The sequence below is a fragment of the Labrus mixtus genome, chromosome 9, assembly GCF_963584025.1.
Source record: "Labrus mixtus chromosome 9, fLabMix1.1, whole genome shotgun sequence".
In the NCBI taxonomy this organism is placed as follows: domain Eukaryota; kingdom Metazoa; phylum Chordata; class Actinopteri; order Labriformes; family Labridae; genus Labrus; species Labrus mixtus.
In genome coordinates, this window is record NC_083620.1 from 29,897,057 (window position 1) to 29,909,556 (window position 12,500).

General features: G+C 41.9%; 2 protein-coding genes across 2 annotated transcripts in view; both read left to right on the forward strand.

Annotated features, from left to right (window-relative positions):
* col4a3 (collagen, type IV, alpha 3) overlaps window positions 1-5,052 on the forward strand; it is a 38,506-nt gene extending 33,454 nt beyond the window's left edge. Inside the window, exons 50-52 of the mRNA XM_061047307.1 lie at window positions 455-569; window positions 1,443-1,615; window positions 2,639-5,052. Of these exons, the coding sequence (XP_060903290.1) occupies window positions 455-569; window positions 1,443-1,615; window positions 2,639-2,720 (370 nt within the window). The 3' untranslated portion in view covers window positions 2,721-5,052. The remainder of the gene's footprint in view (window positions 1-454; window positions 570-1,442; window positions 1,616-2,638) is intronic.
* A 4,829-nt stretch (window positions 5,053-9,881) lies between these two features.
* The window catches only part of sst1.2 (somatostatin 1, tandem duplicate 2), a 3,989-nt gene continuing 1,370 nt past the window's right edge, over window positions 9,882-12,500 (forward strand). Inside the window, exons 1-3 of the mRNA XM_061047310.1 lie at window positions 9,882-10,016; window positions 11,324-11,509; window positions 11,600-11,784. Of these exons, the coding sequence (XP_060903293.1) occupies window positions 11,602-11,784 (183 nt within the window). The 5' untranslated portion in view covers window positions 9,882-10,016; window positions 11,324-11,509; window positions 11,600-11,601. The remainder of the gene's footprint in view (window positions 10,017-11,323; window positions 11,510-11,599; window positions 11,785-12,500) is intronic.

Consider the following 12,500-nt stretch of genomic DNA (forward strand, 5'->3'; position numbering starts at 1 on the left):
CACACACACACACACAGACACACACACACAGACACACACACACACACACACACACACACAGACACACACACAGACACACACACACACACAGACACACACACAGACACACACACACACACACACACACACACACACACACACACACACACACACACACACACACACACAGACACACACACACAGACACAGACACACACACACACAGACACAGACACACACACACACACACACACACACACACACACACACACACACGCTTCCTTTACATTATATCCATCACTACTCATGCACTCCCCAACGGGACGGGATCTTCATATAAATGCAGAGTACAGGTAGAAGACTCTGTCTGTATTTGTACATGTGTTGGTCTCACAGCATAAAGGAGCCATATTTAAAGGTATACCAAATGTTTTATTTCTGTTTAAAGGTGTAATCTGTTTTTGTATGTTTAAAGGTGTACCGTCTGTGAAGCCAGAGCCAACGTGATCGCTGTCCACAGTCAGACCAGCTTGATTCCAAACTGTCCGTCAGGCTGGGACCCTCTCTGGTTTGGATACTCCTTCGTCATGGTGAGCTCATGCTGGTCGCTTCAGGCTCAGTCTGACTGCTCTGGTATCAGAATGGATTTAAGAACTGCATGACGTGTGTTTGTAGTCAGGGCTACCTAAGTTCTCCACAAAGACCTCAAATCCAAATATGAACATAAAAAACCAACAACGATGCAACACTTCAGACTGGGATTTGTGAAAGAGGAACAGATCCATGTGGTTCCAACAGATTGAAGATCTCAAACTTACAGTAATCCTAGTGGTGCAGAGAGTTGACTTTGCCCTTTGGGTCTTATCTCAGGCCGTCCTGTTTTGTCCTCTTTTGTTATGATTAGTATCCTCAGCTGTTTGATTGAGTTGAAACCAGTTACTTAGATTTGAAAGTGAACTACTAGGCCGCTTGAGAGTTTGCCCGCAATCTCGGAATAGGTTGGGTAATAGAGCCTCTGAACTCTCCTGTCCCTGAAATGGGACACAGCCTACATCTGCTTGCACGCTACTTCATAAGAAGCACAGGTACTGTAGTATACAGTAGTACCACTAGATGCAATATACATACCCTGGTAATTGGATGTTAGGTTACCTGGGACGACGGTATTTAAAAGGTTGTGAATACTCTACTCGCTGTGTGCACGTTCATAACAACACACACAGCTTAGTCCATATAGTCGTCAGTTTATTTCAGCTCTATTTAGTTTCCCATATTTGCCAGTGTAACGTCTAAAGGTCTGTTTGAGGATTGATCAACAGTCCAGTAAATTTAACTCTAAAATCTGCAGGTGGTCTAGATTTTGGTTGCTGCTGTGACACACTAAAGTTTACGAGGAGTTAAATTCTTTGAGTGTCTTTGTAGTTTAAGTGCTGGAGGCTTTGACTGGTGCTGTTGGTCTGTAGGAAACGGGAGTCGGGGCAGAGGGATCCGGTCAGCCTCTGGCTTCTCCTGGATCGTGTTTGGAAAACTTCCGGAAGATTCCCTTCATCGAGTGTCACGGCCGAGGAACCTGCAACTACTACACGGACTCGTACAGCTACTGGCTGGCTGCTCTCAACCCCAACGACATGTTCAGGTACAGTGCACCTTTCAGGATCCAACCAGGTACTCAACACTTTTTTACAGTGTTTGGATGCAGTACAGTTTAAAGGACACATTCTATGAGCTCAGGTAAACACCTAGTTTGAGAAGTTTGGTCAGTAACAGGACACATTTACACACACCTTTCGGGACTTTAAGCTAACACGTACAGGTAAACAACGCTTTTAAAAACATGTTCAGGTAACCAATAAGTTCAGTTAAAAAACGCAAACCTACGTGTTCAGGTAGATAACAACTAGAAGTCCAGGTACGTCAAACTTTAAATTACATTTTCATGTCCAGTAAACGTTGTCAACATATGTAAAGTGAAATTTTATTTACACTGGGACAGAACGGTGTCATCAGCATATTGAGGTACACAACACATTCAGGTACTCGCCAACATGGCTCAGGTGTTAAACGCCTTTATCACTGTGAAAAGTTACACATAAGAAGAGTCCACTTGAGGTCAGAGGACTATAGTTTTATGCCTAAAGGTAAGCTTTAACGGAGTCACCTTTTTTCCTTTTAGTAGCCAGAAGTAACTAATACGATGAGAGGGCGGAGCTGGAGCTGTTCAGGATGTTTTAAGTTGAACCTCAAAAGACATTTTTAGGTTGGTGTGTTAGAATTATGTTAACTACAACCTAAAGAATAACCTACTTAAATGTCACATATTCTGTAAAATCCACTTCACCATGTTGTTGATCAAAGTGGACTCCTTTTCCATGCTAATGTTAGCATTGTTAGCCTGGGTTGGAGCTGCAAAGGGCTACCTGGTTAAAGACGTCCTTCAAAGATGTATGAAAGCTCCACAAAGTACCGGTACTATAAAATGATAGCTGAGGAACAACCAGAGGCAGGATGTAGATTTTATTTGAATAAAGTCAGGATTTTTCTTTAAAACAGTGACTCTATAAACTGCGTGTGTTTGAAATAAACTGACTTGGTTGTGTGATTGATGTTCTCTCTCTCTCTCTTGTGATAACATATCTGTGAATGTCCATCGCCCCCGCAGTAAACCGAAGCCTCAGGCGGACACCGGAGCGTTTCCAGGAAGTCTGATCGGCCGCTGTCGAGTGTGTATGAAGAGTCTGTGAACGCCAACGCTGCTTCAACTACTGACTGAATCTATGACTGTAAATATGAATACTACTGAGGACCACGGTGCTTCTTCACACCAGCAGTGAGACGCGTTTCATCCAAACGTTTGGAGACACGACTTTAAGATAACGAGCAGGGAACTTAGTTCAAAGAGTCGTCCAATCAGAGGGCGGATTGCTTAACCATCAGTTTGAAACATCTCTCTACTTCAGATTTCTTTTTTAAGTACACAAATGTAGGTTTGTCATTTTCCTTCTTCATCATTCATTTAAACAAAAAAACATCACATCTTATTACCTGCAGCAACAATCACCTTTTTGTTTTCCAAGTAAACAAGAATAATGAGAGAGAAAATGTTTAATTTAATTGTTAAAAGTGTACTCATGTATTACCTACTGCTACTACTACTGTAAGAGCAGCGTCTGCATTAATCCTAATGGTGCTGACACTAACGCCACGTCCTCTCCTGTAAACGTTCCCACCACTAATACTACGACTACGAGTGCTGTGACACTGTTTTAAATACTACCACTGATACGCCTAGAGTGTTAAATCCTGCAGTTCCTGGAGTGTCCACTAGAGGCTGGCTGCAGAAGCACAGGAAGTCACATACACACCCATTCTAAAAAGCCTGTTTTTACAGCAGAGATTAACATGTTTACAGCCTGGTTCAAAAAACCAAATAGGTGTGATTAGCTCATGTCTCGATGGACACACACTGTACGGGGGGTGAATGTTTTGATGACTCATCAGTTTTGATTTGATGAAGGATAAGAGTTATTCACAATAAGGCGTGTAGCTGACCTGATTGACAGGTGGGCGCGGTGTAACGGTTTGTCAGGAGGTTTAAAACCCGCCTCAGCTCCAGCTCTCAGCCTGTCGTTAGGTTGACTGAACGTTAGACTGAGACAGCATTTCCAGCATGGAGACCGCCATCCATGGGACTCCAGCGCCCCCTGCAGGAACAGATGGGGGACGCCATCGATGGGACTCCAGCGCCCCCTGCAGGAACAGATGGGGGACGTCACTCAGGCTTCAAACATTCATATTTACAGTCTGTGATACTTGTGCTAACACTGGACGTACTGCTACAAGGCGAGGTATGTTTATTGATAGAGCACCGTTCATACATAAAGAACTTTACAGAGTGAAAAACATTTATAACATCATGAGCATCAACAGACGTGACAGTGAGCAAGATGTCTATTTTGTGTTTCATAATTATGACATGAAACACAAAATATATCAAATCATCCTCTAATAAGTGTTCTGCTCTGAGCGCCTTTCCGTGATAAAGTGCTCTGAAGTACCTGAGCACAGAGTCTTACCTTCAGACCGACACAGATTCACCTGCTGCTGTCGTCTGATTGGAAATGTGTTCTGTTTTCAAATCCAAACCAGAGCGTCTTCCCGAGGATTGAGGCTCACAGTTTGCTCCGTCTGTGTGCTGTCACAGAAACCCACCAAGGGGGGTGCTGGGTCTTTAAGCCCAACACCTGAAGTCATTAAAATAATAATCAATCGAAATTCATTAAGATTGTAAAAATGTGTCCATGCAGACTAGATTAAACTGTGAGAAATAAGTGGAAATTAATAATTGTAAGGTCAACAGGAAGTGACTGAATGTATGGAAGGCAGCAGTAAATGAAAATGTTTTGTTTGTGTACCACTGCTGTCAACACTTAGAATAACACTGGAGCTGCAGTACCTGCTGCCGCCACATGAGGGCAGAGCCAAAGCACCAAAAAGAAAGAGAAAAAAAGAAAGAAGAAGCTGCAGTTCCTCTGACGGCCACCAGATGGAGCTATGAGAGAACTTAAAGTGAAAAGAAAGTGGCAACATGGTACATGATTTGGGAGCTCTGTAAGTGGAGGATTTCACAGCAATGCACTCTGGGTCTTGTAGTTGATTTGGACCTTTTTTTTTCTTTATATTCTGTGTAAATGGTGACATTAATCAGAGTTTACAGTGTCAGACAACATGAAACTTTAAAAGGTTTGAGACGCTCGTGACTTCTCTGGTGTAAATATTCGGACCCTGTTGAACTTCATTCACACGACATGTTGTGTTTTCTGTGAATAGGATTCTTGTTTAGTAGAATAAAAACATGTTTTACATAAAACACTGTCTGTGTTTTTCTGTCTGTTATGAAACAGAAAAAGAAAATGTTTTTATGAAGCGTGTTTTGAAACGTATTATCAGTATCTGTTAGTCCTGTTTTTAATCGATGTTCAGATATTCGATTATTTTAATTGACTGGAGGACATTCTGAGCTTCTTCTGTTGTTTGATTGAATTTATGTAAATACTTTTATTCCCCAAATTAAATATACTACAAGTACAAAACTGAGCTTGTGCTTTTAAAGTGAGCGATGACCTCCTGTGTTGAAAACAGTGTACTTGAGTTTTTATATTTCTTTTCTAGTCTTCTGACTCCTCAAAGCTCTTTTACACCGCAGGTCACACCTACACATTCACACCCTGATGGTAGAGGCTGCTGGGTAAAATGACCATCAGAGGTTTCTAATCCATTCACACGATGAAGCAGCGGAATATTTCCAGCCGAGTTGAAACTCACCTTCAGTCCAAATGAAGACATTAAAGTGATTTTCTGTTTGTGACTTCACTCAGTGACTCAGCGTGGAAACAAAAACTGTACGCCTCACAAGGAGGAAGAGTGATGTCATCACTTTCCCATCATGCCCCCCTCACACCAGTTTGTGTGTGTGTGCCCATTCCAGCAGCTCCACGGCAACGGCTGCTCACTGTTAATGTGTAACCACGGCAACCAGCCGGGAGTAATGTGTTGATTATTAGCACCTGGAAGAAAGTGATGAAGACCAATGTCCTCAACTTTTTTTTAAACTTTTACCTCAAACGTTCGGTTCAAAGGAAGAAGAGCGCCACCCGAAGGTTAAATCGCTCGACCCTCCTTCACCTCAGACGGGGAGGATACGACTTTATTTAATCATTCTAAATGTCTTTACAACAAGCAGAAATCTTCCGAGTTGAAAGATGCGGTCAATAACGAAGTGTAAAAAACTGCAGTTCCTGTAGTGGCCACTTGAGGCTGGCCACCAAAGCCCCAGAAGTCAGATTCACACCCATTCAAGTCCCCACGAGGTGCACCGACTGTAGAGGCCTTTCTGGTGTCTGTACCTGGTGCTTACCTTCAGAAAGAGACGTCTGTACATCAGAGGATTCTTTGTTTTGAGGTTCATCAACTTCATGATATGAACACTTTAATAATCATGAGATCCTAAAAGTTGTAAAATGCAGTTAAAACTGAATTCAGACATTTTGTGACATAATGAACACAGATCAGATCAGGGAATGAGACTCACAGAGAGCATTGCTCTATGAGACCAGTAATGCAGAGATCGGGGTATTTTACACCCCGAAGTCTGACTTCATTGCTTCATGCTCCACTAAGCAGCTTCCATTAGAACGAACCTGAGATCTTTATTAGAGCTGTCAAACGATTACATTTCACATCGCCATTAATCGCATTGTTGAAAGTCTTTTTTTTTTTTGCGTTGAAAGATCAAACTGTTAGGCTTTTATTATGAATGTTTGTCCCGTCTTAAGCTCAGAGTACTTTACTTGCTGTGTGCTTTTTATTTTGAAATAAAGTAAGTAAGTTCCATAGATGGAAGGTAAGGACAGGAAGTTGAGCACAGAAACAGGAAGTGGTTAGGTATCCCAAAGTGAGGTCAAACAGCTCAAAGGAACGGTAACAAAGGTCAATGTGTGATGTCATCAGGTCAATGTGTGATGTCATCAGGTCAATGTGTGATGTCATCAGGTGGCTATTACTGTCTGAGAGTTTGTTAAAGTGAAATGAGACATTCAAAGATGCAGCAGTGTTCTTCTTTTACATCACTGAGACTACAGGGAGACACTGAGGACGAGTATCTACGGAGAGCCTGAAGGGACTGTTACGTTCCCCAAGATAGCTAGGGGATGAGGGGAGTAACAATAAATTAAAACCCAGGGAAAAGAAATAGGAACTAAATATAAGCAAATTTTAAAATGATTCATTAACAAACTAAATCAAAATGTGCAACACAAAACAAGCTTCTTCTAAAAAACACCAAAACAAAAGAGAAGCCAATCTATCTTAAACACAATTCCAAACTAACAATCAAGCTATAAACAATAAGGCCTTAATCAGAACAAAATCCTTCCACAGAAGGCTCAAACTAAATATCTTTGCGGAGTCCTACGATCCACTGGCAGCCTCCTCTCTCCTGCTCTTTATAGTTTGCTCCTGATTAGTAATTAGCCACAGGTGATGCTGGGCACTCTGAGGCTGAGGAGCAACACCTGGGGAGCACACACACAGGAGAGAGAAAACACACACCAAACACAAAACTACGGAACGTAACAGTGACAAAATAACATGAGATTAATGTGATTAACTCGTTAATGCTGACAGCCTTATTTATTATCAGCATTGGAACTAGTTGGTCCGTGATTCAGACCAGAGCAAACGAACTGCAGGTGTGAACCGTCCTTAGACCTCATAGATGGCAGGGGTGGGAATCACCGAGTCCCCACGATACGATATTATCCATTATTATCGTATTATCCATACGATACCATTCTATTGCAATCATTTTGCGATATGCTGAGAGTTGTGATACAATATATTGTGATTAAGCTTTTTACCTGCACATTATGTTCACTACACTGAACTAAACCAAGAACTGTTTTTTCAAATCTGATAAAATCCTCATTCTGTTCATCTCACTTCAGTTTTTGTATTTGTATTTCAGTCTAATTGAACTTAAACATGATAATTAACAATGCAACATGTTCAAAATGAACGCCTTCAGCAGTTAAAAATTAAAAAAGCATTTCTAATATATTATACCATAAATATCGATACTTGGCCGCCATAATACCGCCATACAAAATATCGCGGTACTATAGTGTATCGATTTTTTAGTAGATGGTAAAAGGAGCACAGGTGAGGCAGATTGAGGTCACCTGGTTGATTTTCAGGAGGCTCAGGTGTGTTTGTTTCTCCTCTCAGACGTTAAAGGAGACGCTACATGATTCTCTCAGACACAGGACTTAAACACACACATGAACAAACAGGACCTGCAGACATGATGTCAGAGTGCCTCTCCTGAGCCACCAGATCAGTTTCCATACTTTGATTGGCACCAGGACTTGAACCTGCGACCTTCAAGTTCCCAAACAAAGACCGAGCTACTCAGCAGGCCGCCTGGCTCTCTCAAGAGAAGTGATTGAATCAGCCACAGCGAGCCGATAAAACCTCCAACTGAAACAATCATGAACATAAACTTTATGCATCATTAGTGATATGATCGACTGAAATGACAAACAATCTCTTTAATGAAGAAACACAAACATAACACTTGTTGTTCTTAACTGGTCTACCCTCAGGGCCCTCCACCGATTCCTTAATGAGAAACTGCGACTCCCAAATTTCTGATGACCTCAAAACATGAGACAGAACAAAGAGACGAACACAAATCAAACATGTTTTAAAAGTTCTTCATTGACTGTTTGACGCTTTTTTCCCCCCAAGGCACAAATCCTCTGAAAATGGCTAAGCGACCCACTTTTAGGTCCCAACCCACCAGTTGAGAACCACTAGGCTACCAGCATAAGATCTTACATTTCATTAAAAACACTCCTGTTAATATAGAACCAGAAAGAAACCAAGAAAGAAAACAAAAAGAACAAAGTCCAGCCCCATGTTTTCTCTAAAGCTGTTAACTTAACATTTTATAAATTCACTTTCATTGTGAGACTTTCTCTGTTAGCTGACGATGAAGAGAAGGTGAAGAGAAGATGAAGAGAAGATGAAGAGAAGGTGAAGAGAAGATGAAGAGAAGGTGAAGAGAAGATGAAGAGACGATGAAGAGAAGATGAAGAGACGATGAAGAGACGATGAAGAGAAGATGAAGAGACGATGAAGAGACGGTGAAGAGACGATGAAGAGACGATGAAGAGAAGATGAAGAGACGATGAAGAGACGATGAAGAGAAGATGAAGAGACGATGAAGAGACGATGAAGAGACGATGAAGAGAAGGTGAAGAGAAGATGAAGAGAAGATGAAGAGAAGATGAAGAGAAGATGAAGAGAAGGTGAAGAGAAGATGAAGAGAAGATGAAGAGACGATGAAGAGACGGTGAAGAGACGATGAAGAGAAGGTGAAGAGAAGATGAAGAGAAGATGAAGAGACGATGAAGAGACGGTGAAGAGACGGTGAAGAGAAGATGAAGAGAAGATGAAGAGACGATGAAGAGAAGATGAAGAGAAGGTGAAGAGAAGATGAAGAGACGATGAAGAGAAGATGAAGAGAAGATGAAGAGACGATGAAGAGACGATGAAGAGAAGATGAAGAGACGATGAAGAGACGATGAAGAGAAGATGAAGAGAAGATGAAGAGAAGATGAAGAGACAGTGAAGAGAAGATGAAGAGACGATGAAGAGAAGATGAAGAGACGATGAAGAGACGATGAAGAGACGATGAAGAGAAGATGAAGAGAAGATGAAGAGACGATGAAGAGAAGATGAAGAGAAGATGAAGAGAAGATGAAGCGACGATGAAGAGAAGATGAAGAGACGATGAAGAGACGATGAAGAGAAGATGAAGAGAAGATGAAGAGACGATGAAGAGAAGATGAAGAGAAGATGAAGAGAAGATGAAGCGACGATGAAGAGAAGATGAAGAGACGATGAAGAGACGATGAAGAGAAGATGAAGAGAAGATGAAGAGACGATGAAGAGAAGGTGAAGAGAAGATGAAGAACCCTCACCCACAGATCCACACACTCAGACTCAGGCGTTTCTTGTGAGTCTCACAGATTGAACATTCCTCTTCAACTCGTATTCTCCTCCATGTGTGGTTACAAAAAAATCTTGAAAATGTCACAAAAACGTTCTGTGTGTCGTTCTCCACGGCTTCACCCTGAGCTTTCCCAAAAGCTGCGTCGCCTTTCTTTGTTTTAGTTTACGTCTTATTCCACTAAAAAGTGAATCCTGGGAATCTGAGTCTTTGTTTAGTGGCAGTGTGGCGTAACCTAGGCAACGAGGATGGTGACCCTTGACCTTATGTGTGTTCTCATTGATTGACATCTGACCCAGGCCTTCTCTAGAGCCAAATCTCTGGGTGATGACGTCATAGCCCCGCCCCTTCGACCATGTGCAGCTCTACTCACCTCATGTAGTTCAGTTAGAGAGTGAGAGTTAACTGCTCTGCCTGAGTCACCAGTTGTGTTGAGGGCTTTATTGTGTGTGTCCATGAGAACCTTGTAAGTACTGGAAGTAAATGATTCAGTCATGATTCAGTTGATGTTTTATGTTCAGAAGTAGAAGTGATATTAGCATGTTAGCATTAGCGCGCTAACGATTAGCTTAGCGATTAGCTTGCTGGCTGTCACATGGCTAATTATTAGTAACTGTTATGCTATATGTTTAGCTAACATGGCTTATGTGTGTACATTTACTGATTGCTTAGTGTGTTATGTGACTTAAAGTACAGACTTTGTATTAGCAACAGGATGTTTGTGAACATTAATCCAGAGACAATGTTTAATAGAACCTTTAATAATCCTTTACAGGAAATTACAGCTTCAAGACAGACATAACACCACACAGTTCATCGGGTAGCTTCCATACTTAATAAGTTAAAATAAGTTAAAAAATAATTATTTAAATATTATTTAAAACAAATAAAATGTTATTTTTGTGCATTGTGAAACCTTATAGCAGCTGGGTTATACAAGACTTCCTGTATCTCTCAGTTTTACACAAAAGTCTCTGACTGATAAGATAATCCTTTATTTATCCCACAACGGGGAAATGTACACTTTATTTATAAATTTACATTTAATCTCTGCCTTTATTGTTTTGCAGACCACACTAATACCCATATAGCACACACACACACACACACACACACACACACACAGATATTCTTACATCCTAACAGATACCTAGGCCCAGATACTGTACCAACTTGGCTGTATTTCAACATATTGGAATAAAGGAGAAACTCAAGAAGGAAAACTGCTTCACTGGTGTTCTGACCGACATCACCTGAACAACACTCACCATCCATACCCAGTTCTGCAGTCCTCACCAGGTCCTCACCTACAACGCTAACATGTCAAAATAAAGTAGAACATTTAAACAATCGCTGTGACCGACTGAAGAAGACTCTTCACAGAACTTTGGACTGCAGTGTTTCTGCTCCGAGTCGTGTGTGAGTGTCAGGGTTTCCTGATGTCTCATCGAGTCTGCAGAACATTTCAAACCGACTCAAAGTGTTTTCCTGCTCACTCAAAGTGTTTGTTCTCACTAAATGTGGAGTGGGCGGCTCTCCGCTGCTTCTGCCTCTTTGTTTAATGGAGATATCAGCGAGTGCTAATGAAGTCTACTAATCCTCTGAACGCTCCGTTAATTCCCCCCGCTCTTCAGCCGGACATTCCGCCGTTGTATTTGCTGAAGACGAGCGCCGGCGGCTGCACGACGCCGCCGCTGCTCACAGTTTGATTGTTTTATTGTTCAGACTCCATTTAAAGTCAATAAGGACTAATGCAGGTTTGTTTAACTCCAGGCCCCGCGTTCCTTCATCACTCTGCAGCCCTCCAGCTGTCTATCAAACACGCTGCGTCATGTGACCTGCAGGAGGCGGGGCGTCAGGCTTCAAAAAGAGCTGCAGTGAGAGGACCAGGACCAGAGACCAAACCAGAACCAGAACCAGAAGCAGTAGCAGGAGCAGAAGATCCCCGACCAGCAGACAGTACGAACTTTCTCCTCCTGTTTCTCTTGATTTGTTCCCTCTTTATTTTTCAGCGTATCTCATCTTCTTCTCCTCCTGATATTCCGGCAGGTATGCAGTGTGTGCGTTGTCCCGCCATCTTGGTTGTTGTAACGATGGTTCTGTGCAGCCCCGGCGTTTCCTCTCAGCTTGAAGCAGACCAGGACCAGTACCAGGACCAGAACCAGGACCTGGAGCTTGAGCTGCGACACCACCGGCTGCTGCAAAGAGCTCGCGGCGCTGGGCTCCTGTCACAGGTGAGAGCGCCGACATCCAATCAGAACTCCATTTTTACCAGGGTTCATGCGGATCATTTAGAGGTCTTCAAAAGTCTTTTTTTTATTTAACTGGTGAGAGCTCTTAAATCATTGAGAGCTCTTTAAACACTTTATCGTTCCCTTTGTGGATTAGCTGTTAAAGGGAATCAAAGCCGTAGAGTCGCTCCTTCAATCAGCTTCACGGTGTAAAAATTTTAATTTTTTATTCCTTTTGATCTTAGAAAGACTGTTGTGTCTTGAAGTGTTCACTAACCATGTTTACTGAAAAGGTTCAAAGTTCAAGGTTTCTTCATTGGTAGCTTTAAAGGTAAATGTGTGCAGACAGGAGAGTCATCGTTCCAAAGATACAAACAACACTTAACAATACCTATCAAGGTTTAAAAGAGGAGACATTCAAACAAACGTCAACTAAGACTTGTTGGTTTCATGAATGAATATCTGGATGCCATCCCCTCTTATAAAACAACAGCATTTCAAGAATCTAAAATTGTTTCAGAAACTGTAAACAGAACAACTTCCTGCTCCTGCCTTATTGTTTCAGCATGTTGTGAAAGGGTTAAAGCTTTTGGTAATCTTTTCCCCCTCAGTTCCACTTTTAACAAAATTAAAGTTAGAGGACCGAGAATCGAACCCTGAGGTACTCCACCACCATCGTTTTGCTTTCTGTACTTTCATATCTCATGTCTGCCTTTTAA